The sequence below is a fragment of the Schistocerca gregaria genome, chromosome 1 (genome assembly GCF_023897955.1).
Source record: "Schistocerca gregaria isolate iqSchGreg1 chromosome 1, iqSchGreg1.2, whole genome shotgun sequence".
Classification (NCBI taxonomy): domain Eukaryota; kingdom Metazoa; phylum Arthropoda; class Insecta; order Orthoptera; family Acrididae; genus Schistocerca; species Schistocerca gregaria.
The window spans coordinates 73,031,835-73,056,225 of record NC_064920.1 but is presented as its reverse complement, the minus strand read 5'-3'; the positions used below and the strand labels follow the sequence as shown (position 1 = coordinate 73,056,225).

The 24,391-nt window shown below is 42.2% G+C and overlaps 1 protein-coding gene across 1 annotated transcript in view; it reads left to right on the top strand.

Moving 5' to 3' along the window:
* The window catches only part of LOC126333456 (sulfite oxidase-like), a 116,490-nt gene that overhangs the window by 28,629 nt on the left and 63,470 nt on the right, over nt 1–24,391 (top strand). Inside the window, exon 2 of the mRNA XM_049996740.1 lies at nt 14,597–14,775. Within this exon, the coding sequence (XP_049852697.1) occupies nt 14,597–14,775 (179 nt within the window). The remainder of the gene's footprint in view (nt 1–14,596; nt 14,776–24,391) is intronic.

Here is a 24,391-nt window from a genome sequence, read left to right as displayed (position 1 = left end):
GTGCATAATTTCTTTGCGCAGACGAGAGCAATTTGGACGCAAAGGCAATAGGGCGATCGTGCGATCCATCTTTGTGCGCAAGCACAGCACCGATCCCGAAATCCGATGCATCCACCATCAACAAAAGTGGCTTCTGGGGATCGAATGGCGTAAGGCAAGTATTGAAAAGCAACGCCGATTTCAACTGGCGAAAGTCGCATTCGCATGCCGTCGTCCAGACGAACGGAACACCCTGATGGCGTAAGCGATGAAGCTGAGCTGAAATGGAAGAGGCGTGTGATATATAACGGCGATAATAATTAATTTTTCCCAACACACTCTGTAGCTGCTTCAAATTCTGCGGCAAAGGCAAGTCGTGTATGGCACGAAGGTGCGTGGGACTGGGATGTATGCCTTGGGCATTGAGCACATGTCCCAAGTATGGCAAGTCCCGAGCAAAAAACACACATTTGTCCTTCCGCAAGCGAAGACCATTTTGTCGCAAGAGCTGAAATAATGTTCTGAGATTGGCCAAATGTTCTTCCGTCTTTCCGGAGATCACAATATCATCCAGCTAATTTGCTGCAGTAGGGACCGACACACAAACAGTTTGTAGATATTGCTGAAACAATGCAGGGGCGGATGCACTCCCGAATGGCAGTCGTTTGAATCAATAAAAACCAAGATGCGTGTTAACCACCAAAACGTGCTGGGATTCTTCGTCCACCGGTATTTGCAAGTACGCATCTGCGAGGTCCAACTTCAAAAAATATTTACCCGGGCATAGTTTGTCAAAAAGATCTTCCGGGTGGGGTAAAGGAAAAGTTGTAATCGCGAGTTGTGGATTCACTGTTGCCTTGAAGTCCACACAAAGTCTCAACTTTCCAGAAGGTTTTGGCAAAATTACTAAGGGTGATGCCCAGAGAGAAGCCTGCACACGTTCAATTACACCTTGTGATTCCAAATCGTGTAATGTTTTTGCGACCTCATCACGTAATGCATGGGGAACATTACGCGCTCTGAAAAATTTTGGTTGCACGTTTACTTTCAGTTCCAAATGTGCTTTATAGTTCTTAGCGCAACTGAGGCCCGGTGGAAAAATGTCTGCAAATTCTTCACATAGACGAGAAACACTGTCGAAAGGCACCGTCTGGTTCACTGATAGGACCTGATTTACTATAGACAAGTTAAACAACTGAAATAAATCGAAACCAAACAAGTTCATTGCAGAAGAAGAACGAAGGACGTAAAATGACACAAGTTTTGTTTGTCCTCTGTATGTTGCAAGAAGGCTGCACTGTCCTAACACAGGGATACCTTGACCTGAGTAACTACTTAACTTAACATTTGCGGCACGCAACGGAGGTGTGCCCAGCGGTTTGTAAGTGTCTTGATTGATCAGTGAAACTGCAGCTCCTGTATCGAGCTGGAATGGTATCACATTGCCGTTGATGTCCAAGTCTACAAAATGTTTATTATCCTGCTGGCTACAAGAGCGACTGTCTCATGCAACGTGAACTGACATTGGTACCTATTCACTTGCGACTTGACGGGAGTTGCGGCGATGTCGACGCACACTATTTGTGGGACAAACACAGTCACTGTTAGAGAGAGTGGCACTGGGCGGAGTGGAATGAACTACATGAATTTCCATGGACGAAGGTTCGCGAGCCTGAGTATTCTTGGTTCGATTCTGACTCCGGCGCGAAGCAAAGGGCCTGAAACGGTTTTGAGCTTCCAATCTGAGCTTTTTCTGGCAAAAACTCTAAACATGTCCTTTTTTTATTACAATAAAAGCAAATAGCTTGGCGTGACGGGCAATTCTCATGCGAATGTTTAGTAGCACGCCGCAGGCATGATTTGATCACTGCAATTTCTTGCCTGTGCAGCACACGTGGCTGAGAGCCTGGTGGCAGCGGTGCAGTCGGGCACGAGGGCTGTTTACTGCTCCGTGCAGCTCACCCTGCGGGTCGGTTAAACTGACACACTGCTGGCGAAGTTTCAAATGATTCCTGAGCAAAGTCAAGTGTGTCCTGCCGATCCAATATGTCCATCACTTGTTGAAGGGAGGGATTTACTAGTTTCAAAATCTGTTCCCCTATACGAACATCAGAAATGGTCTGTGCAATTGCATCACGTACCATAGTATCTGAATAAGGGAGTCCACATTAACACTGAAAAGCACAATCCCTAGTAAGGCCTTGCAAGGTTGCAACCCACTCCCTATTAGTCTGACCTGCCGTACGTTTTGTACAAAAAAAGGTATACCGTTTCGCAACCACATTGACTGATTCTTTGAAATATGCATCTAATGGAGACAAAATTTCTTTGTAGGACAGAGTTGCTACGTCGCGTCGGGGAAATAATTTGACTATCACACGGTACGTTTGTACCGCGACGGGGGAAAGGAGAAAAGGCTGCTGCACGTTAACTAGAATTCTGTAGGCGGCGAGATGGAATCCAAATTGGCGTGACCACTCCATCCAGCTATCCAGTGCAGCATCAAAAGGTCGAAAAGTTGGTGCAACAGCGTGTTATGGCTGCGTTAGCGGTGAAGCGGCTGCTGCCGCATCATTTTGCATTGCATGTTGACCCTGGACGAGCTGTCCAAGGGCTGATTCTGTAAGCGATAAAATTTGGACAATACATCTGGAGATTGTGGCGAAGCCATTACACAAATAAATCAGGGCAATTTAGATAAGAACACTTTTACTCTCGTCGCCAATGTTGTAGTTCGCAGGAGAGCCAACACCGTGTTACTAAAGGAGGCCGAAATACACGCGTTTTAGCTCACGCAGGCTGGCGTGAGGTCTCGAACATGGCAAGGGAATTAGAATTGAGAAAAACGGACATAGCTGGTGCAATACTTAACTTTAATCCATTAATGACGAACGTCGCACATGGTGGTACATGATTTACAATATCAATAGAAACTGATCATGGCGCCTTGCTAGGTCGTAGCAAATAACGTAGCTGAAGGCTACGCTAACTATGGTCTCGGCAAATGAGAGCGTATCTTGTCAGTGAACCATCGCTAGCAAAGTCGGCTGTACAACTGGGGCGAGTGCTAGGAAGTCTCTCTAGACCTGCCGTGTGGTGGTGCTCGGTCTGCAATCACTGATAGTGGCAACACGCGGGTCCGACGTATACTACCGGACCGTGGCCGATTTAAAGGCTACCACCTAGCAAGTGTGGTGTCTGGCGGTGACACCACAAAAAGCATCTTTCATTGTGCTGACACAGAGAGAAGAGTGTTGGCATATTTGTCTTACAGAATTTTCTTCTGAGGTGGTGCACTTAAAGTAAATAAAGAATTTCCTCTTCAGAAGCAAACGTTGTCTAATGTAGGCAGCTGTGCATTGTTCAGAAGTCTTGATGGTTTTTGGAACTGACAGTAAAAATTGATTCCATCTGAAACATGATGTGCACAATCATCACACAAGATACAAAAACAATTTTTGTGTTTTCTTTGCCATTGTGTCTTCGGTTCAGTGTGGTGTTATGTGCTGTGTATTCAAAAACACATCTAACATAAAGCAAGAAATTAGGAATGTCATCCAGTTCAAAACAGAATAAAATCTCATTAACAATTCTTCCTATGGATTATCTGAAAGTCTGGAATCAAGGATTGAAAAGTCCTGTTGATTAAAATTAGATGGCACAAACATGAATAACAGTAAAACATATATCAATGGCTTACTGTTAATACAGTTCATAGATTAAGTTTCTATAATTTGCTAGTCTTTTTAATGTTCAACTTGACCCATTCCACATCACAGAAAGTTCCCCTTTGAGATGATATCTATGGAACACGGTGAATGCTGGAAAACAAATACCCTCATGCCAACTCTGCAGAACTAGCAACTACAGAATAATGGATTCTGTTAAGCCATTGGAAGCGCCAAAAATTCTGTGTTGTTAACACATAAAATCTTTTGCATCAGGTTAGATATTTATTGTGTTCAGTATTAATGACAGCTTAACACGATGACCATGACTCCAAGCCAGACACACCTGTTATTTGCCATCACTTTCTAACACCTGAGCTACTCGCAAATGAAGGAAAACAGTAGTGGCCCTACTTAATGAAATAATCTAGCATTAGCCTCAAGTAATTTACAGAATTTCTTATTTTGTACAGATATCTATTTGTATGTGGTCACCAACTTGTGTCACATCTGAAGCATGTCACACACAGATATTAATTATGCAGAAGAGAATAATTAGGGTAATGAACAAAATGTCCCCCCCTCACCCTTTCCCAGCATTAAAAATCTAATTCTGGATCACTGTATCCTGCCAGTGTCTTATATTTATATTCATGAAAAGTCTTTTTTTATCCTGAAAATTTACATATTTTCACAAAAAGTAGATATCCACTCTCATCCGACCCATGATTCCACTGATGTATCTATAATTAGTCAAAGACTATCTAAAGAAACAGCTGTGTAAAGCACATGGGACTCCTTTTATATTGCAAGTGCCCCAAAAGTTTAAAAGTCAAATAGAAAGAATTCAGAACAAGAGTAAAAATGTCACTTTCGAAGAACTGCTTCTGTACAGTTGAAGAATTTGTGAATATCAGTCTGAAATAACTAAGTTGAGTATTTTCTCATGCAACTACTATAGGATTACAGTTGTTTAGTTCATTCAACAGAGTTTTCTGTTATTGTTCTTGGGTCTTTAAAAACCAACACAAATGATTTTTTGAATACTGTTGGTGTTAAGCCAATTTATTTCATTTTAAAGATGTAACTATTGTTATTCCTTATCATGAGTTTATTGACATGTCTGAGACCTATGTGCAACAACGAAGGACTTCTGAGATCAGTAAAAATCCAATCAAATGATGACTTTAGTAAACTTCATGTTATGTAAAAAGGCTTAATACATATCATATTTGTGCACGGAATATATATAGTGTAGAATTCTTGCAGTGTTTCATAATATACAATTTTGGACTGTTGGCTAAGCAAGACAGTGCATTTCTTATTTGCATGGATACAAAGCTAACACGTTTTCTCATTGAATGTTGCCATGCAAGTGTAGATCAAGAAGTTTACAGTCTTCATTGTCTGTACAGTATAAGAAATTCCACAAACATTTCATATACGCCTGTGGCATGAGTTGCCTGCTTTGAAGTCCAGTAACTGTGATTTTTGTGGCACTAATATTTAGGCCTCTGGTTACTAAAATATTTACTGCTTGTGATGCGCCCATGTGTTAAAAAACATGTTATATCCTCCCCATTGATGCCATAAAACAGCAGAGAAGTGTCACATCATCTATAGGATTTTGAAGGTTGCACAAAATAATTCACATACATGAGAAAAAGAGGTGGTGTTAGTATTTACATAGACTTAATGTTCATTTTTCAGACCAGATTTTGATAATTTATAGTCATCAACTGGTAAGATATTTTTTTATGTATGTAGAAAAGAGTTCAAGATGTGTGTGTGTGTGTGTGTGTGTGTGTGTGTGTGGTACTGCTTGCCCTCAGTTTCTACAAGAGAAGTACATGGTTAACTAGACCGAATGCCTGTGTGAGATCAACAAATAAGCCCATCTTATCCTTTCCTTCATCTAGACATGGTTAACTAGACCAAATGCCTGAGTGAGACCAACAAATAAACCCACCTTATCCTTTCCTTCATCTGAATATGTATAGACTTTGTGCAAATATTCTGTGACAGCTGTTGTAGTATTGTGATCTTTTCAAAATCCACATTGGTCTTCAGCAAGAAGATTGTTATTAGTGAAAAATGCATTAAGGCATACCAGTGCAACTACTCTCTGCAATGAACAATAGATTTGTGTTGTAATTAGGTATAATTACAGCATGACCATAAAATTGAACAGAACTTTATTCTATGGAAGCATTAATGACCTGAACATAGTATTTAAGTAACATTCAGCAGGAACCAATTACTTGCACAAAGAGCTGGAGCAGTATGCATAGAGAACTGAGGCTAACCTTAAAGACTCTGACAGTGATCTCTCTCTCTCTCTCTCTCTCTCTCTCTCTCTCTCTCTCTCTCGCAACAACTGTTGGTTCAGCCAATGAGGATCGATGCCCTGGCCCATGTGGGAGTAGATGAAGCTGGTCATGGTGCCTCGAGCAGAGGCCATCCGTTGTGTGGCTGTCACAGAGATGCTGCCCCTGGCATCTGGGGATGACATCTGGAATCCATTTGGGGCAATGTCTGATACCGTGCACCCAGACAGCCACATCCAGCCAGAAAAGGCACGGTGGCTGCGTGGGTTGATGTCCAGCTGGCAGACACAGGTGGTGTAGTAATGTTCTCAGCTGGTGCACGTAGAATAGTTCTGCTGAGCTTTTCTCACATAAGATGGTACAAGGAGAGAAATCGGTCTAAGGCAATGTTGGGCGAAGAGTTGGCAGCATACTTTTTCATCTGAGTTTTGAACATTTGCACTAGGCGTTCCACCCTCACCATTACATTGTGAATGGTACGTTGGGGTCCATCAAGTGAAAAAATTTTGGACACAGCTCTGACAGTTGCAGTTGTGGATGTGGAAACACAATGAACGACATGCAGAAAATGAGAATATGTGTCAACAATTGACACCCAATAAGCATAGAGAAAGTGGTCAATGAAATCAACATGTATACGGTCATGTGTATGTGATGGTGTTGGCCAAGGAGACGACGATGCCTAGGGAGCTGCTTGGTGTGTCACACACTGTGAGCAGGAGGCAGTGTAACACACTAATGATCTGCATGTAATAAACAGAGATCCTCTGAATGAATCACTGAGGGGATCAGCATGCGAGGGAGTGTCTAAAAGCAGAACACCATCCACAACATACAATTGCTGTCAGGAGATGCAATAATTACAGAGGGGGTCGATGCACAAGAAGGCAGTGAATCCGGGCAATCATGTTGTACGAATGTTATGACCTCCTGCAAAATGAGATATGAAGTTACAACCTTCGTGATTCATGTGCTAGTTACAGGAAAACCACCAACTGTCTGTTGCGCAGCAACATCAGTGTGGAAACAAGGCGGTTCCTGATCAAATCCTGGGTCCGGACCAGCTGGCAAATGGGACAAAGCGTTAGAATGTGCATGTTGACTCGTAGGGCAGAAATTAATCTCATAGCTGTAAGGCAAAAGTAAAAGAGCCCAGTGTTGAATGTGGTGTGCTGCTTTATATGGTGATGACGCAGAGGGACTGAATAAGGAAACCAATAGTTTGTGATCGGTGTCCAGGTGGAATTTGGTACCGTGGAGAAAAACATGGAATTTTTTCATGGGATAAACAATGGCCAAGCTTGTTGTTCTATCTGAGAGCAATAGTTGGAGCAGGAGTAAACATTTTTGAGGCATAAGCCGTAGGGCCCTTGGAGCCTTTGGGATACTATGTGCCAGTACTGCCCCCAACCTGTACTGTGAAGCGTCTGTCGCAAGGGTCGAGTGTATGCCTGGTTGGTACCTGACTAAGCAGGGCACAGACTGCAACATGACATTAAGGGTGGAAAAAAGGTTTTACAAGCCGGTGACCACCAAAACTTGAGTCCCTTTGCACAACAATGCATTTAATGGCTGTGTGATTGTCACTGCCCCATGTAAAAATTTATGGTAGTGGGCGACTTGGCATAGAAAAACCTAAAGTTCTTTGACTGTTGTGGGACATGAAAGTGATGCAATAGCAGAAACATGTTGATGCAGAGGTTTGAGACCTTTGTGAGAAACCTCTAACTGAAGTTAAACTAAAGAAGGTTGAAAAAATTGACATTTTGCTAATTTCCACTTCAACCCGGCTGTTCGGAGGATGGAAAAAAAGAATATAGAGATTTTGTAAATGTTCCTCAATGGAAGCACTGAAAACTACGATGTCACCCAAATAGTTTGCACAGCTTGGCCCAGACGCTGTAAGTTGTCCCAAAAAACATTGAAAAATAGTGGGAGTGCTGGCGACTCCAAAAGGCAACCACAAATATTGCTGTAGTCCAAAAGGGGGATTGACAACTACCAAATGTAGTGAGTCTATATGTAAAGGGAGTTGTTAACAGGCATCCGATAAGACAATTTTTGAGAAGTATTGACCACCTGATAGCGTCATGAAGAGTTCGTCCGGGCGCAGTATCCAGTATGAATTCACGTACACAGAAACTTTAAAATCACCACAGATGTGTAACTGTCCTGATGGTTTCTTTACTGTAACTAAGGTGGTAGACCTCACTTGATGTAATAGGCCAAAGATTCTGTGAGGCAATGTAATTCATTTTTGACTTGTTCTGTGAGTGCCATTGGAACTGGACTGAACCAGAAATAATGAGGCCAAGCTGAAGGTCTCATGGTAATGTGAATTTGAAAATTGTTGGCACACTTCAACCCAGGATAAAACAAAGAGGAAAACTAGGACCTTAATACATTTAACTGTGTATACAGCACTTGCTCAGATACTAAATTCACTTATCTTAAATGGTAAAACCAAACAACTTAAAAGCGTTTAAACCAAAAGTTCTATTGCTGATACCTCACATAATGACTCAACTTGGTGTGTTATCTACAACAAGAAACGTGAGTGACTGAACTATTGACTTGTAAGTCTCTCGGACAGAGAATTGTGTGAGAGCAGAAATACTCTGTATATTGCAATTTACTAACTTTCATGACACAGGGAAGTGCGGAGGGGAGACCAAGTCCATATAAATTCGTGAGTTTAACAAGGTTACCACAGCTCCTGTGTCCACTTACATGTGCAGAACTGAATAAAAACCATAAAGTCAATGAAAAGCTTGTTTGGCGGAACAAGAATAGCCATTACAATGTTTACACTCATATCCACATCAGGATCAGTATGCTGAATTTTTGCGTTACAAACAGAAGCAATGTGACCTTTTTTGTTACAGTTATGACAGATAGCACAATATTTTGCGCAGTTAGGGAACTCGCAGTTAATGAAACAATAATGGCAGGATAGGAGTGTGGAACACATGCATTGCTGTTTACTTTGTCAATGCGACTGATGCTGGGAGAGAGGCCAGCTGTCTTGGTGCTGTGGTGGTATTTGGACTGCCGTGACCAAATCTTCCCCCAGAGAACTACCTAAAGTGTGGTGTGGAGGAGGGAGTTGTATTGCTGATACCTCACATCATGACTCAACTTGGTTACTCGCAGCTCGCGATACCTCGAATGCTTGTGCAATAACTAAAACCTCAGAGAGGGATCGACTTTCACTCCGGAGGGCATGCTCTTGCACCTCGCTATCCGCAGCTGAACGAATGATAGCATCTATTGCCATCTGATCAGCATACAGCTCTTCATGCACATCAAACACAAAATGATGGCAACAACTTAAGCAGTGGAGTTAAGCTGGCCATGCTCGACAGGATTGATGTGGTTGCTTCCTACAATGGTAAAACTCAACCTGGGATGCAATAACATGGGTGCACTTACAGTAGTATTTTGAAAAAAGTTCCCACGTTTGATCAAATGTTAAAGGATACAGATTCTGAAAAGGGATGAGTTGACACAGAACTTGATACATTCTTGGCAATATCCATGAAAGGAACATGGCATGTCATGGCATAAAGTAGCATCAATTATCCTGGAAGCTTGAAACTGTTTTCGCAGATGTTTCTCGCAAGCATCCCATTCCTAAACGGACTCATGGTATGTGGAAAAGGGAGGCAGATGAACAATGGTGGCCACGGAGGGCAAAACAGTCAGTGACACAGACTGAGGAGTATGCTGACCAGGCAAAACAGAAGCCAATGATTGATGTCCCTGAATTGAATTGGGCAATGCCTGTGATTTGTGGTGCAACACCATGGTGAACAATTGTTGCTGTTCAACCAACTGATGTAAAATGTCCTCCAAAACGCCATCAACCAGTGTGAGAATAAATGGAAAAACAATCAGAATAGAAATTTGTGTCTAGCACAGAACTACACTCATCGGCAATAATGTTGTACGTAAGTATGAGTACAATGCAACCAGCCGACTGAACACACTTTTATTCCACAGAAGCATTAACAACTTGAACACAGTATTTAAGTAACATTCAGCAGGCATGAATTATGTATGCAAAGAACTATAGCAACACACATAGAGAACTGAGGCTGAGTGTTGCTTGGCTAGCCTTAAATAGACTGGGGCCTGTGGTAGACTCTGACAGTAAGATCTCTCTCCCTACCTCCCTCTCCCTCCTCCATCCTCCTTCCTTCCTCCCTCCCTCCTCCCTCCCTCCCACCAATTCCAATCCCCCCTCCACACACACATATCTGAGGGGCCCTCTCGGATGACATAGCACTGCTGCATGAATGGCATTTTGAAAGTACACACACGTGTCACTGTAAATTTAAAAAAAAATATTAGTGTTGCCATTTTTAGGTGAGATCATTTTTTATCAGAATAATTAAACGTTATGCAATCCCAGTACTCTTGTATGGGATGGAAGCAAAGACATTTAATAAGGCAGCAATGAAGAAGACTGAAGCATTTGAAATGTGGCTGTATCGGCAAGTGTTAAAAATATCCTGGACACAAAGCATTACCAATGAAGAGGCTCTAAGGTGAATCAGTAGGAATAAGAAATTGAGGAACAAAAACAAAAACCAGAAAACTAGTATATCAAAGGTGCAATATTCTAAGACTCATAATGTTAGGAAAAGTTGAAGGGAAAACATCAGCAGAGAGAAAACGAATGTCTTGGCTACAGAATCTGAGAGTGATTTGCTGCATTTCCTTACAATTGTCTGCATCTGCAAAGTCAAAATAAGATTATCTATAATGACTACTAACCTCTGAAGAGAGATGGCACCTTAAGAAGAAGAAGAAGAAGAAGAAGAAGAAGAAGAAGATAAGAACAGCAATGTTTCTTTCTAGTGCACTGGGAGACATGCCTTCTTTGATGCTACAATTGATGAGATATGTAATTGGTTTAACCTCAGCATTTATGGTGTCCAGAAAGACTATCCCGGACACTTGATTGTTTGTTTTTTAGCTGTAGGATTATTTTGTGTATCTCTTGTTCTTTTACACCCTCAAATTCAAAGCCAATATCTGTCATGTAGCTGTATATCAAGTTGATAAGTGGATCTGTGTCCAGGATTATGGTGCCAATTGTGAAGATAAAATGCTTGTTAAGAATGTTCCAAGCAGTTTCTTGGTCTTGTCAGATATTAATTGCTTCCCATTTCTTGTTTGTATATGTTTGCAGTATTTCTTAATGAAGTTCCAGGCAGCATGGCTACATTTGCTGATTATACTGTTGATTCACTGTGGAGTTTTTCCTAAAATTTAGGAGGTATGATTTCATACTTTGCTTGGGACTGTTATATTGTTCTTTGAAAATATGCAGCCCAGGTGATTTGTAAAGTAATATACAGGTGGTAGATATTCTGCCTCAGCATGAATAATGTAGCTGGTAGTTTTAACTTGATTCTTTTTTTCCTTCTGATTGGGAGTCAAGAAACTGCTTTTGCTGTAACTGGATGGGAAAAGTCAAAATGCTTCAACAGAACTGAATAGAGTTCATCCCATTTATTATTTATATTAAAAATACCCCTTCACTTCAAGAAGAATGTAAAATTTCCAATACCATTAAAGGCAGATGTTGACAGGTGTGAATGTCACCCAAACTGTCAGTTTAATCAGTCATGGTTTCAAAATGCTGACACAAATTATTGACAGAAGAATGGAAAAACTGGTAGAGATGTATCCCAGGGAAAATCAATTTCGTTTTTGGAGAAATTTAGGAACACGTGGCAATATTGCCTTGACAAATTGTGTTGGGAAATAAATTGAATAAAGGCAAAACAACATTTACAGCATTTGTAGATTTAGAGAAAGTTTTTGACAATGTTGATTAGAATACCTTCCTTAAAATTGTGAAGGTAGCAGCGATAAAATACAGGGAGCAAAATTTTATCCACAATTTGTACAGTAACCAGACTGCAGTTATGAGTCAAAGGGGAACATGAGTTGACAATGGAGAGAGACAGGGTTTTAGGCTATCCCCAATGTTATTTAGTGTGTACATCGAACAAGTTGTGAAGAAAACCAAGCAGAAATTTGGAAAAGAGATAAAAATCCATGTAGAAGAAAGTAAAACATTGATGGTTGCTGATGATGTAAATCAGAGATTGCAAAGGACTCGTGAAAGCAGTTGAATGGAATGAATGTTGTTGTTGTTGCTGTGGTCTTCAGTCCAGAGACTGGTCTGATGCAGCTCTGCATGCTACTCTATCCTGTGCAAGCTTCTTCATCTCCCAGTACCTAATGCAACCTACATCCTTCTGATCTGTTTAGTGTATTCATCTCTTGGTCTCCCTCTATGCAACCTACATCCTTCTGATCTGTTTAGTGTATTCATCTCTTGGTTTCCCTCTGTGATTTTTACCCTTCACGCTTCCCTCCAGTGCTAAATTGGTGATCCCTTGATGCCTCAGAATGTGTCCTACCAATCGATCCCTTCTTTTAGTCAGGTTGTGCCACAAATTCCTCTCCTCCCCAGTTCCACTCAATACCTTCTCATTAGTTATGTGATCTACCCATCTAAACTTCAGCATTCTTCTGTACCACCACATTTAGAAAGCTTATGTTCTCTGCTTGTCTAAACTATTCATCATCCATGTTTCACTTCCATACATGGCTACAATCTGTACAAATACTTAAAAAAGACTTCCTGACACTTGATGTTAACAAATTTCTCTTCTTCTGAAATGTTTTCCTTGCCGTAGCCAGTCTATATTTTATATCCTCTGTACTTCGACCATCATCAGTTAATTTTGCTTCCCAAATAGCAAAACTCATCTACTACTTTAAGAGTCTCATTTCCTAATCTAATTCCCTCAGAGTCACCTGAGTTAATTTGCTTACATTCCATTATCCTCGTTTTGCTTTTGTTAATGTTCATCTTTATCTTTTAACCTCCTTTCAAGACACTGTCCATTCCGTTCAACTGCTCTTCCAGGTCCTTTACTGTCTCTGACATAATTACAATGTCATCAGCAAACCTCAAAGTTTTTATTTCTTCTCCATAGATTTTAATTCCTACTCAAAATTTTTATTTTGTTTCCTTTACTGCTTGTTCAATAAACAGATTGAATAACATCGGGGATAGGCTACAACCTTGTCTTACTCCCTTCTCAACCATTGCTTCCCTTTCATGTTCTTCGACTCTTATAACTGCCATCTGGTTTCTGTACAAATTGTAAATATACTTTTGTTCCCTGTATTTTACCCCTGCCACCTTCATTATTTGAAATAGTATTCCAGTCAACATTGTCAAAAGCTTTCTCTGCGTCTACAAATGCTTTAAACATAGGTTTGCCTTTCCTTAACCTATCTTCTATGAGAAGGTGTAGGGTCAGTATTACCTCGTGTGTTCCAACATTTCTATGGAGTCCAAACTGATCTTCCCTGAGGTCGGTTTCTACCAGTTTTTCCATTCATCTGTACAGTATTCGTGTTAGTATTTTGCAGCCATGACTTATTACACTGATAGTTTGGTAATTTTCACATCTGTCGACACCTACTTTCTTTGGGATTGGAATTATATTCTTCTTGAAGTCTGAGGGTATTTCTCCTGTCTCATACATATTGTTCACCAGATGGGAGAGTTGTGTCATGGCTGTCGATCTCATTTTTGAGAGATTTGTATTCATTTTCGCCTGCTTCATTTATTGCATTTTATAATTTTTTCCATTAATCAATTAAATTCTATATCTCTTGTGTTCCCCAAGGATTTCTACTAGCCCTCATCCTTTTACCTACTTGAACCTCAAAAATGAGAATGAGATTTTCACTCTGCAGCGGAGTGTGCGCAGATATGAAACTTCCTGGCAGATTAAAACTGTGTGCCAGACTGAGACTCGAACTCAGGACCTTTGCCTTTCACGGGCAAGTGCTCTACCATCTCAGCTACCAAAGCATGAGTCACGACCCGTCCTCACAATTTCAATTCTGTGAGTACCTCTTTCCTACCTTCCAAACCTCACAGAAGTTCTCCTTTGCTGGAGAGCTTCTGTGAAGTTTGGAAGGTAGGAGACCTTGCCCGCGAAAGGCTAAGGTCCCAATTTCGAGTCTCAGTCCGGTAAACAGTTTTAATCTGCCAGGACGTTTCTTACTTGATCCTCTGCTTTCTTCACTATTTCATCTCTCAAAGCTACCCGTTCTTCTACTGTATTTCCCCTGTTTTTGTCAACTGTTCACTAATCTCTCTCTGAAACTCTCTACAGCGTCTGGTTCTTTCAGTTTCTCCAGGTCTCATATCCTTAAATTCCTACCTTTTTCCAGTTTCTTCAGTTTTAATGTACTAAATATGGCCAGACAAGAGGTTTGTAAGTGATCTCCTTTTTGCCTGCTCTACTCCTTGTTGGTATTATTCTAATAATCTGACATCAGCATAGATTTCTGTTTTTTTTTTTTTTTAAATTTCATGTTCACAGGAAGTACGGTGCTAGTTGTTTCAAATGGAAGCCGTGTTTTATTCTGCAACATTAGCTAATATGTCATCCAGAAGGATTTTAATTGATACTACTATTTCTTATCATTGGAAATTAGCGATTTTTCACTCTTTTTTTTTTAACATCTGTCCTTATTGTCTGCAAGTTCAATAAATAATCATAATTTCCTTTACAGGAATTGCTATATTCAGCGGCAAGCAGTGTTACCTCATGGGTCCATTGGGTCTATTTATGTACAGTTTTCAAAATTTTCTACAGAGCCACCTCAGAGAAAGAAGACAAACTATATTTTTCCTGCAGCAGTGGCTATCTGTGGCACAACAATAACATGGGGTGTTTACAGCTACATCAGAGGTATTTTACATTCCATGCATTTTTCAAATTACTTGTGAATTTTTTTTTCTTGTACATCGCTTAGTGTTAAATCTATTGTGGAAATAAAAACTCTGGTGTGATTTTTGTCAAGAATTTTTATGTAAATGCAATTAATACAGCACCTGTGTTACGCATCCAGGAATATTGCTGAAGTATGTGGCACCTTTACTAAATACTTTTTTATTTTATTTATATTAAAAACAAAGATTCCAAGACTTACCAAGCGGGAAAGCGCCGGTAGACAGGCACAATAAAATAACACACACACACACACACACACACACACACACACATATATATATATATATCCCCCACACACACACACACACACACACACACACACACACACACACACACACACACACACATATATATATATATATATATATATATATATATATATATATATATATATATAAAAACAGAAAGAAACTTCCACATGGGAAAAATATATTAAAAACAAAGATTCCAAGACTTACCAAGCGGGAAAGCGCCGGCAGACAGGCACATGAACAAAACACACAAACACACACACAGAATTACGATCTTTCGCAACTGGCAGTTGCTTCGTCAGGAAAGAGGGAAGGAGAGGGAAAAATGAAAGGATGTGGGTTTTAAGGGAGAGGGTAAGGAGTCATTCCAATCCCGGGAGCGGAAAGACTTCCCTTAGGTGAAAAAAAGGACAGGTGTACACTCGCACACACACACACATATCCATCCGCACATACACAGACACAAGCAGACATATTTAAAGGCAAAGAGTTAAGGGCAGAGATGTCAGTCGAGGCGGAAGTACAGAGGCAAAGAAGTTGTTGAAAGACAGGTGAGGTATGAGCGGCGGGAAACTTGAAATTAGCGCAGGTTGAGGCCTGGCGGATATCGAGAAGAGAGGATATACTGAAGGGCGAGTTCCCATCTCCGGAGTTCGGATAGGTTGGTGTTGGTGGGAAGTATCCAGATAACTCGGACGGTGTAACACTGTGCCAAGATGTGCTGGCCGTGCATCAAGGCGTGTTTAGCCACAGGGTGATCCTCATTACCAACAAACACTGTCTGCCTGTGTCCATTCATGCGAATGGACAGTTTGTTGCTGGTCATTCCCACATAGAAAGCATCACAGTGCAGGCAGGTCAGTTGGTAAATCACGTGGGTGCTTTCACATGTGGCTCTCCCTTTGATCGTGTACACCTTCCGGGTTACAGGACTGGAGTAGGTGGTGGTGGGAGGGTGCATAGGACAGGTTTTACACCGGGGGCGGTTGCAAGGGTAGGAGCCAGAGGGTAGGGGAGGTGGTTTGGGGATTTCATAGGGATGAACCAAGAGGTTACGAAGGTTAGGTGGACGGCGGAAAGACACTCTTGGTGGAGTGGAGAGGATTTCATGAAGGATGGATCTCATTTCGGGGCAGGATTTTAGGAAGTCGTATCCCTGCTGGAGAGCCACATTCAAGGTCTGATCCAGTCCCGGGAAGTATTCTGTTACAAGTGGGGCACTTTTGGGGTTCTTCTGTGAGAGGTTCTGGGTTTGAGGGGATGAGGAAGTGGCTCTGGTTATCTGCTTCTGTACCAGGTTGGGAGGGTAGTTGCGGGATGCGAAAGCTGTTTTCAGGTTGTTGGTGTAATGGTCGAGGGATTCAGGACTGGAGCAGATTCGTTTGCCACGAAGGCCTAGGCTGTAGGGAAGGGACCGTTTGATATGGAATGGGTGGCAGCTGTCATAATGGAGGTACTGTTGCTTGTTGGTGGGTTTGATGTGGACGGATGTGTGCAGCTGGCCATTGGACAGATGGAGGTCAACATCTAGGAAAGTGGCATGGGATTTGGAGTAGGACCAGGTGAACCTGATGGAACCAAAGGAGTTGAGGTTGGAGAGGAAATTCTGGAGTTGCATCCATATATTAAAAACAAAGATTCCAAGACTTACCAAGCGGGAAAGCGCCGGCAGACAGGCACATGAACAAAACACACAAACACACACACAGAATTACGAGCTTTCGCAACTGGCAGTTGCTTCGTGGGTGCTTTCACACGTGGCTCTCCCTTTGATCGTGTACACCTTCCGGGTTACAGGACTGGAGTAGGTGGTGGTGGGAGGGTGCATAGGACAGGTTTTACACCGGGGGCGGTTGCAAGGGTAGGAGCCAGAGGGTAGGGAAGGTGGTTTGGGGATTTCATAGGGATGAACCAAGAGGTTACGAAGGTTAGGTGGACGGTGGAAAGAAACTCTTGGTGGAGTGGGGAGGATTTCATGAAGGATTGATCTCATTTCGGTACAGGATTTTAGGAAGTCGTATCCCTGCTGGAGAGCCACATTCAAGGTCTGATCCAGTCCCGGGAAGTATTCTGTCACAAATGGGGCACTTTTGGGGTTCTTCTGTGAGAGGTTCTGGGTTTGAGGGGATGAGGAAGTGGCTCTGGTTATCTGCTTCTGTACCAGGTTGGGAGGGTAGTTGCGGGATGCGAAAGCTGTTTTCAGGTTGTTGGTGTAATGGTCGAGGGATTCAGGACTGGAGCAGATTCGTTTGCCACGAAGGCCTAGGCTGTAGGGAAGGGACCGTTTGATATGGAATGGGTGGCAGCTGTCATAATGGAGGTACTGTTGCTTGTTGGTGGGTTTGATGTGGACGGATGTGTGCAGCTGGCCATTGGACAGATGGAGGTCAACGTCTAGGAAAGTGGCATGGGACACCTCGAACTCCTACCTTCTACCTACTTCCTAAAATTCACAAACCCAAACATCCTGGCCGCCCCATTGTAGCTGGTTACCAAGCCCCCTCAGAACGTATCTCTGCCTATGTAGATCAACACCTTCAACCTATTACATGCAGTCTCCCATCCTTCATCAAAGACACCAACCACTTTCTCGAACGCCTGGAATCCGTACCCAGTCTGTTACCCCCGGAAACCATCCTTGTAACCATTGATGCCACTTCCCTATACACGAATATCCCACAAGTCCAGGGCCTCGCTGCAATGGAGCACTTCCTTTCACGCCGATCACCTGCCACCCTACCTAAAACCTCTTTCCTCGTCACCTTAGCCAGCTTCATCCTGACCCACAACTTCTTCACTTTTGAAGGCCAGACATACCAACAATTAAAGGGAACAGCCATGGGTACCAGGATGGCCCCCTCGTATGCCAACCTATTTATGGGTCGCTTAGAGGAAGCCTTCTTGGTTACCCAAGCCTGCCAACCCAAAGTTTGGTACAGATTTATTGATGACATCTTCATGATCTGGACTCACAGTGAAGAACAACTCCAGAATTTCCTCTCCAACCTCAACTCCTTTGGTTCCATCAGACTCACCTGGTCCTACTCCAAATCCCATGCCACTTTCCTAGATGTTGACCTCCATCTGTCCAATGGCCAGCTGCACACATCCGTCCACATCAAACCCACCAACAAGCAACAGTACCTCCATTATGACAGCTGCCACCCATTCCATATCAAACGGTCCCTTCCCTACAGCCTAGGCCTTCGTGGCAAACGAATCTGCTCCAGTCCTGAATCCCTCGACCATTACACCAACAACCTGAAAACAGCTTTCGCATCCTGCAACTACCCTCCCAACCTGGTACAGAAGCAGATAACCAGAGCCACTTCCTCATCCCCTCAAACCCAGAACCTCTCACAGAAGAACCCCAAAAGTGCCCCACTTGTAACAGAATACTTCCCGGGACTGGATCAGACCTTGAATGTGGCTCTCCAGCAGGGATACGACTTCCTAAAATCCTGCCCCGAAATGAGATCCATCCTTCATGAAATCCTCCCCACTCCACCAAGAGTGTCTTTCCGCCGTCCACCTAACCTTCGTAACCTCTTGGTTCATCCCTATGAAATCCCCAAACCACCTCCCCTACCCTCTGGCTCCTACCCTTGCAACCGCCCCCGGTGTAAAACCTGTCCTATGCACCCTCCCACCACCACCTACTCCAGTCCTGTAACGCGGAAGGTGTACACAATCAAAGGGAGAGCCACATGTGAAAGCACCCACGTGATTTACCAACTGACCTGCCTGCACTGTGATGCTTTCTATGTGGGAATGACCAGCAACAAACTGTCCATTCGCATGAATGGACACAGGCAGACAGTGTTTGTTGGTAATGAGGATCACCCTGTGGCTAAACATGCCTTGATGCACAGCCAGCACATCTTGGCACAGTGTTACACCGTCCGAGTTATCTGGATACTTCCCACCAACACCAACCTATCCGAACTCCGGAGATGGGAACTCGCCCTTCAGTATATCCTCTCTTCTCGATATCCGCCAGGCCTCAACCTCCGCTAATTTCAAGTTGCCGCCGCTCATACCTCACCTGTCTTTCAACAACTTCTTTGCCTCTGTACTTCCGCCTCGACTGACATCTCTGCCCTTAACTCTTTGCTTTTAAATATGTCTGCTTGTATCTGTGTATGTGCGGATGGATATGTGTGTGTGTGTGCGAGTGTACACCTGTCCTTTTTTTCCCCTAAGGGAAGTCTTTCCGCTCCCGGGATTGGAATGACTCCTTACCCTCTCCCTTAAAACCCACATCCTTTCATTTTTCCCTCTCCTTCCCTCTTTCCTGACGAAGCAACTGCCAGTTGCGAAAGCTCGTAATTCTGTGTGTGTGTTTGTGTGTTTTGTTCATGTGCCTGTCTGCCGGCGCTTTCCCGCTTGGTAAGTCTTGGAATCTTTGTTTTTAATATATTTTTCCCATGTGGAAGTTTCTTTCTGTTTTATTTACATCGTCATTAAATTATTTAACAGTTACATTGCAGACCCATACACATTCCCTGATACACTTACACATGGAATAATTTGTATGAAACCTAAAGATCAAGCAGACACAGCAAACCAAGCTAAATAGCGACCCATAACATGCCTACCAACAATATACAAAATATTAACTTCAGTCATTACACAGAAATTAATGACACATACAACACAGAACAAAATTGTAAATGAAGAACAAAAAGGCTGCTGCAAAGGAGCACGAGGATGTAAAGAGCAACTGATAATAGATGCAGAGGTGACATATCAAGCTAAAACTAAACAAAGGGCGCCACACTACACATACATTGATTACCATAAAGCTTTTGATAGTGTACCCCACTCATGGTTACTACAAATATTGGAAATACACAAACTAGATCCTAAATTGATACAGTTCCTAAACATAGTAATGAAAAATTGGAAAACCACACTTAATATCCAAACAAATTCAAATAATATCACATCACAGCCAATGCAGATTAAGTGTGGAATATACCAAGGAGAGTCATTAAGTCCTTTCTTGTCCTGCCTTGCTCTGAACCCACTATCCAACATGCTAACTAATACAAATTATGGATACAATATTACTGGAACATACCCACTCAAAATCACACATTTGCTATACATGGATGATCTAAAACTACTGGCAGCAACAAATCAACAACTCAACCATTTACTAAAGATAACAGAAGTATTCAGCAATGATATAAATATGGCTTTTGGAACAGACAAATGTACGAAAAGTAGCATAGTCAAGGGAAAACACATTAAACAAGAAGATTACATATTGGATAACCACAGCAACTGCATAGAAGCGATGGAAAAAATAGATGCCTATAAATATCTAGGATACAGACAAAAAATAGGAATAGATAATACAAATATTAAAGAAGAACTAAAAGAAAAATATAGACAAAGACTAACAAAAATACTAAAAACAGAATTGACAGCAAGAAACAAAACAAAAGCTATAAATACTTATGCTATACCAATATTGGCCTACTCATTTGGAGTAGAGAAATGGAGTAACACAGACCTAGAAGCACTCATTAGACTTACACGATCACAATGCCACAAATATAGAATACATCACATACATTCAACAACAGAAAGATTCACATTAAACAGAAAGGAAGGAGGAAGGGGATTTATCGACATAAAAAACCTACATTATGGACAGGTAGACAATTTAAGAAAATTCTTTATAGAACGAGCAGAAACTAGCAAAATACACAAAGCAATGACTCATATAAATACATCGGCTACACCACTGCAATTTCATAACCACTTCTACAACCCTTTAGATCACATAACATCAACAGATACGAAGAAAGTAAATTGGAAAAAGAAAGCACTACATGGCAAGCACCCGTATCATCTAACACAGCCACACATCGATCAAGACGCATCCCAGACATGGCTAAGAAAAGGCAATATATACAGTGAGACAGAAGGATTCATGATTGCAATACAGGATCAAACAATAAACACCAGATATTACAGCAAGCATATTATTAAAGATCCCAGTACCACAACAGATAAATGTAGACTTTGCAAACAACAAATAGAAACAGTAGATCACATCACAAGTGGATGTACAATACTAGCAAATACAGAATACCCCAGAAGACATAACAATGTAGCAAAAATAATACATCAACAGCTTGCCTTACAACATAAACTTATAAAACAACACGTTCCCACATACAAGTATGCACCACAAAATGTACTGGAGAATGATGAATACAAATTATACTGGAACAGAACCATTATAACAGATAAAACAACACCACATAACAAACCTGACATCATACTCACCAATAAAAAGAAAAAATTAACACAACTAATCGAAATATCCACACCCAATACAACAAATATACAAAAGAAAACAGGAGAAAAAATTGAAAAATACATCCAACTGGCTGAGGAAGTCAAGGACATGTGGCATCAGGATAAAGTTGACATTATACCAATTATACTATCAACTACAGGAGTCATACCACACAATAACTACCAGTACATCAATGCAATTCAGCTACATCCAAACTTATATATACAACTACAGAAATCCGTAATTATTGATACATGTTCAATTACCCGAAAGTTCCTAACTGCAATATAACATATACCGTACAGTTAAAAGGAAGTCACGCTTGATCAAGGTCTGCGTCACTTTCTACTTTTGACCAGACATAACGTCTGAGATAAGAAAGAAATAATAATAATAATAATAATAATAATAATAATAATAATAATAATAATAATAATGATGATGATGATGATGATGATGATGATGATAACAAGTATTTATAGTTCTAAGAAATAGATGATTTCTGAAATAGCAAGCTCTGGGGAAAGGCAATTTAAGCAGAGTCATTAGCTAAGAATACTGGAAAGTGAGGAAGATCAAGTTGGAAAGAAGGATGTATAAGGGTAATGAGTGGATACAGAGACAATGATAATTATTATCTTACAGGCCCTATCTTACATCGAATCATGATTTCATACATTATGGTATTGGCCCTGCAGTTGGCAGCTGAGGTGGAGGAGACTGCTCCAGTGTTGAGGGCGGTTGTATCAATACTGGTAATAGTATTGGAAAAGCTGCTCCGGAGAAGCTTCACACTATTCGTCCACCAGTGATGAGTGACACCTCGTGTGTCATGGCAGGGACCCAGCTGCTTCAGGTGATCCATTGAGTGCCGCACACTGGGGATACTACAGTGACGCACCTGAGTCATCCACACGCAGGTGCAACTGCTCTTAGTGATGTACACAGAGGTCCTCCTCCCAACAGATGCCACAGAGATGGCAGCTGTGGTATTGAGAGATGATGGCAGGGTGACGACCAAACCTGCATGCCCAGATAGCCACCCTGGGCCAGAAACGGGATGATGGCTGCATAGGTTGGTGTCCCTGGCCAGGCTGCAGGAGATGAAGGAGTGTGTGGGGTTGATGCCCTCGGAGTTCGGTGGGGCTGTTGTTGCCCAGCGGTGTGAAGTGATAGGAAGACAGAAATTGATCCAAAGCAGCTTCAGACAGGGACCGAGTCACGAACTTTTTCATTTGCATTTTGAATCTCTCGGTTCCACTGTTGGACTGTGCGTGGAAGGGCGGAGCAAAAATGTGGTGAATCCCGTGGGTATTGCAGAAAGAGGTAAACTCCTGTGACACAAACTGAAGGTCATTATTAGAGACCAATGCTGCCAGAAGCCGTTCAGTGGAAAAATTTCAACAGGGCTGCCACAGTGGCAGAGGCCGAAGTTAATGGGCAACGAACAACATATAGGAATGGAGAGAACACTTCAGTTACTATTAGCCAGTATGCATTAAGGAAAGGGCTGGTGAAATCAATGTGGAGACAGTCTCAGGCCCATGAAAGTTGCGGCCATGGAGACAACATTGCCCATGGGGAGCTTGCTGCAAAGCACAATGAGAACATGCCACAACCAATTGACTGATGTCGCCATCCAAATCGGGCCAAGAAATATGGTGTTGGGCCAGTGCCTTGGTGCGTAACATCCCTCAGTGATGAGTGTGTAGCAATTGCAGTATCTCTGAATGGAGAGCTGAGGGAACCACTATGTGAGAAGCTGGATAGTCTGTATCAAGGAGTAGAACACTATCAGTGACAGAGAAACGATGCCGAAATACAGAGTAGTTATGGAGGTAGTCAGATGACCATGATGGAGGTGCTTCAGGCCATAAAATCAGTTTGCTAGCACTAGCCTGAGTGACCTGAGCACTAGTGATTGGAAAGCCAACAGTTTGTTGACTGCATTCGTCAACATGAAAACAGAGTAACTCCTCTGGATGTTTCCAGAATGAGATTTTTCACTCTGCAGCGGAGTGTGCACTGATAAGAAACTTCCTGGTAGATTAAAACTGTGTGGTGGATCAAGACACAAACTCGTAGATCACTTGTCCACAAAAGGCATAGGTCCCGAGTTCGAGTCTCGGTCCGGCACACAGTTTTAATCTGCCAGGAAGTTTCATATCAGCTCATACTCTGCTGCAGAGTGAAAAATCTCATTCTGGAAACATCCCCTAGGCTATGGCTAAGCCATGTCTACGCAATATCCTTTCTTTCAGGAGTGCTAGTTCTTCAAGGTTTGCTGGAGAGCTTTTGTTAAGTTTGCAAGGTAGGAGACGAGATACTGGCAGAGGTAAAGGTGTGAGGATGGGGCGTGAGTCGTGCTTGGGTAGCTCAGTTGGTAGATCACTTACGTGCGAAGGCAAAGGTCCCGAGTTGGAGTCTCGGTCAGACACACAATTTTAATCTGCCAGGAAGTGACATATCAGTGCACACTCTGCTGCAGAGTGAAAAATCTGAACCTTGTGAGTTGTTCAAGAAATCTTCGAAAAATCGCCGGGGCATTTGCCACGCCATATGGTAACTGCAAGTATTGATACAAGCTAAAAATGTGTTGAAGACCATGAGCCATTGAGAGTCAGCATGGATGGGAAGGTGCAAATATTCATTGGAGAGGTCGATCTTGGACAAACACTGACCACCAGTGAGCTTAGCAAAAAGTTCATCAGGGCGCAGCAAGGGAAACACGTCCGTGATAGACTGAGCATTGACAGAAACTTTGAAATCACCACAAAGTGATACCTGTCCTGATGGCTTCTTGACTATAACTAAGGTAGTAGCCCATTTACTGGATGTGATTGTTGGACGAGCTCTACCTTGACTTGGTCATGGAGCACAATGGGTACTGGGCAAGCCCGAAAGAAACAGGGCCTGGCTTGAAGGTTTCTTGGGGATGTGTGCTTTGCAATTAGTGGCACAACCCAAACTCACAGAAAACAGGGCAGAAAATTCAGAGCATAAGGAA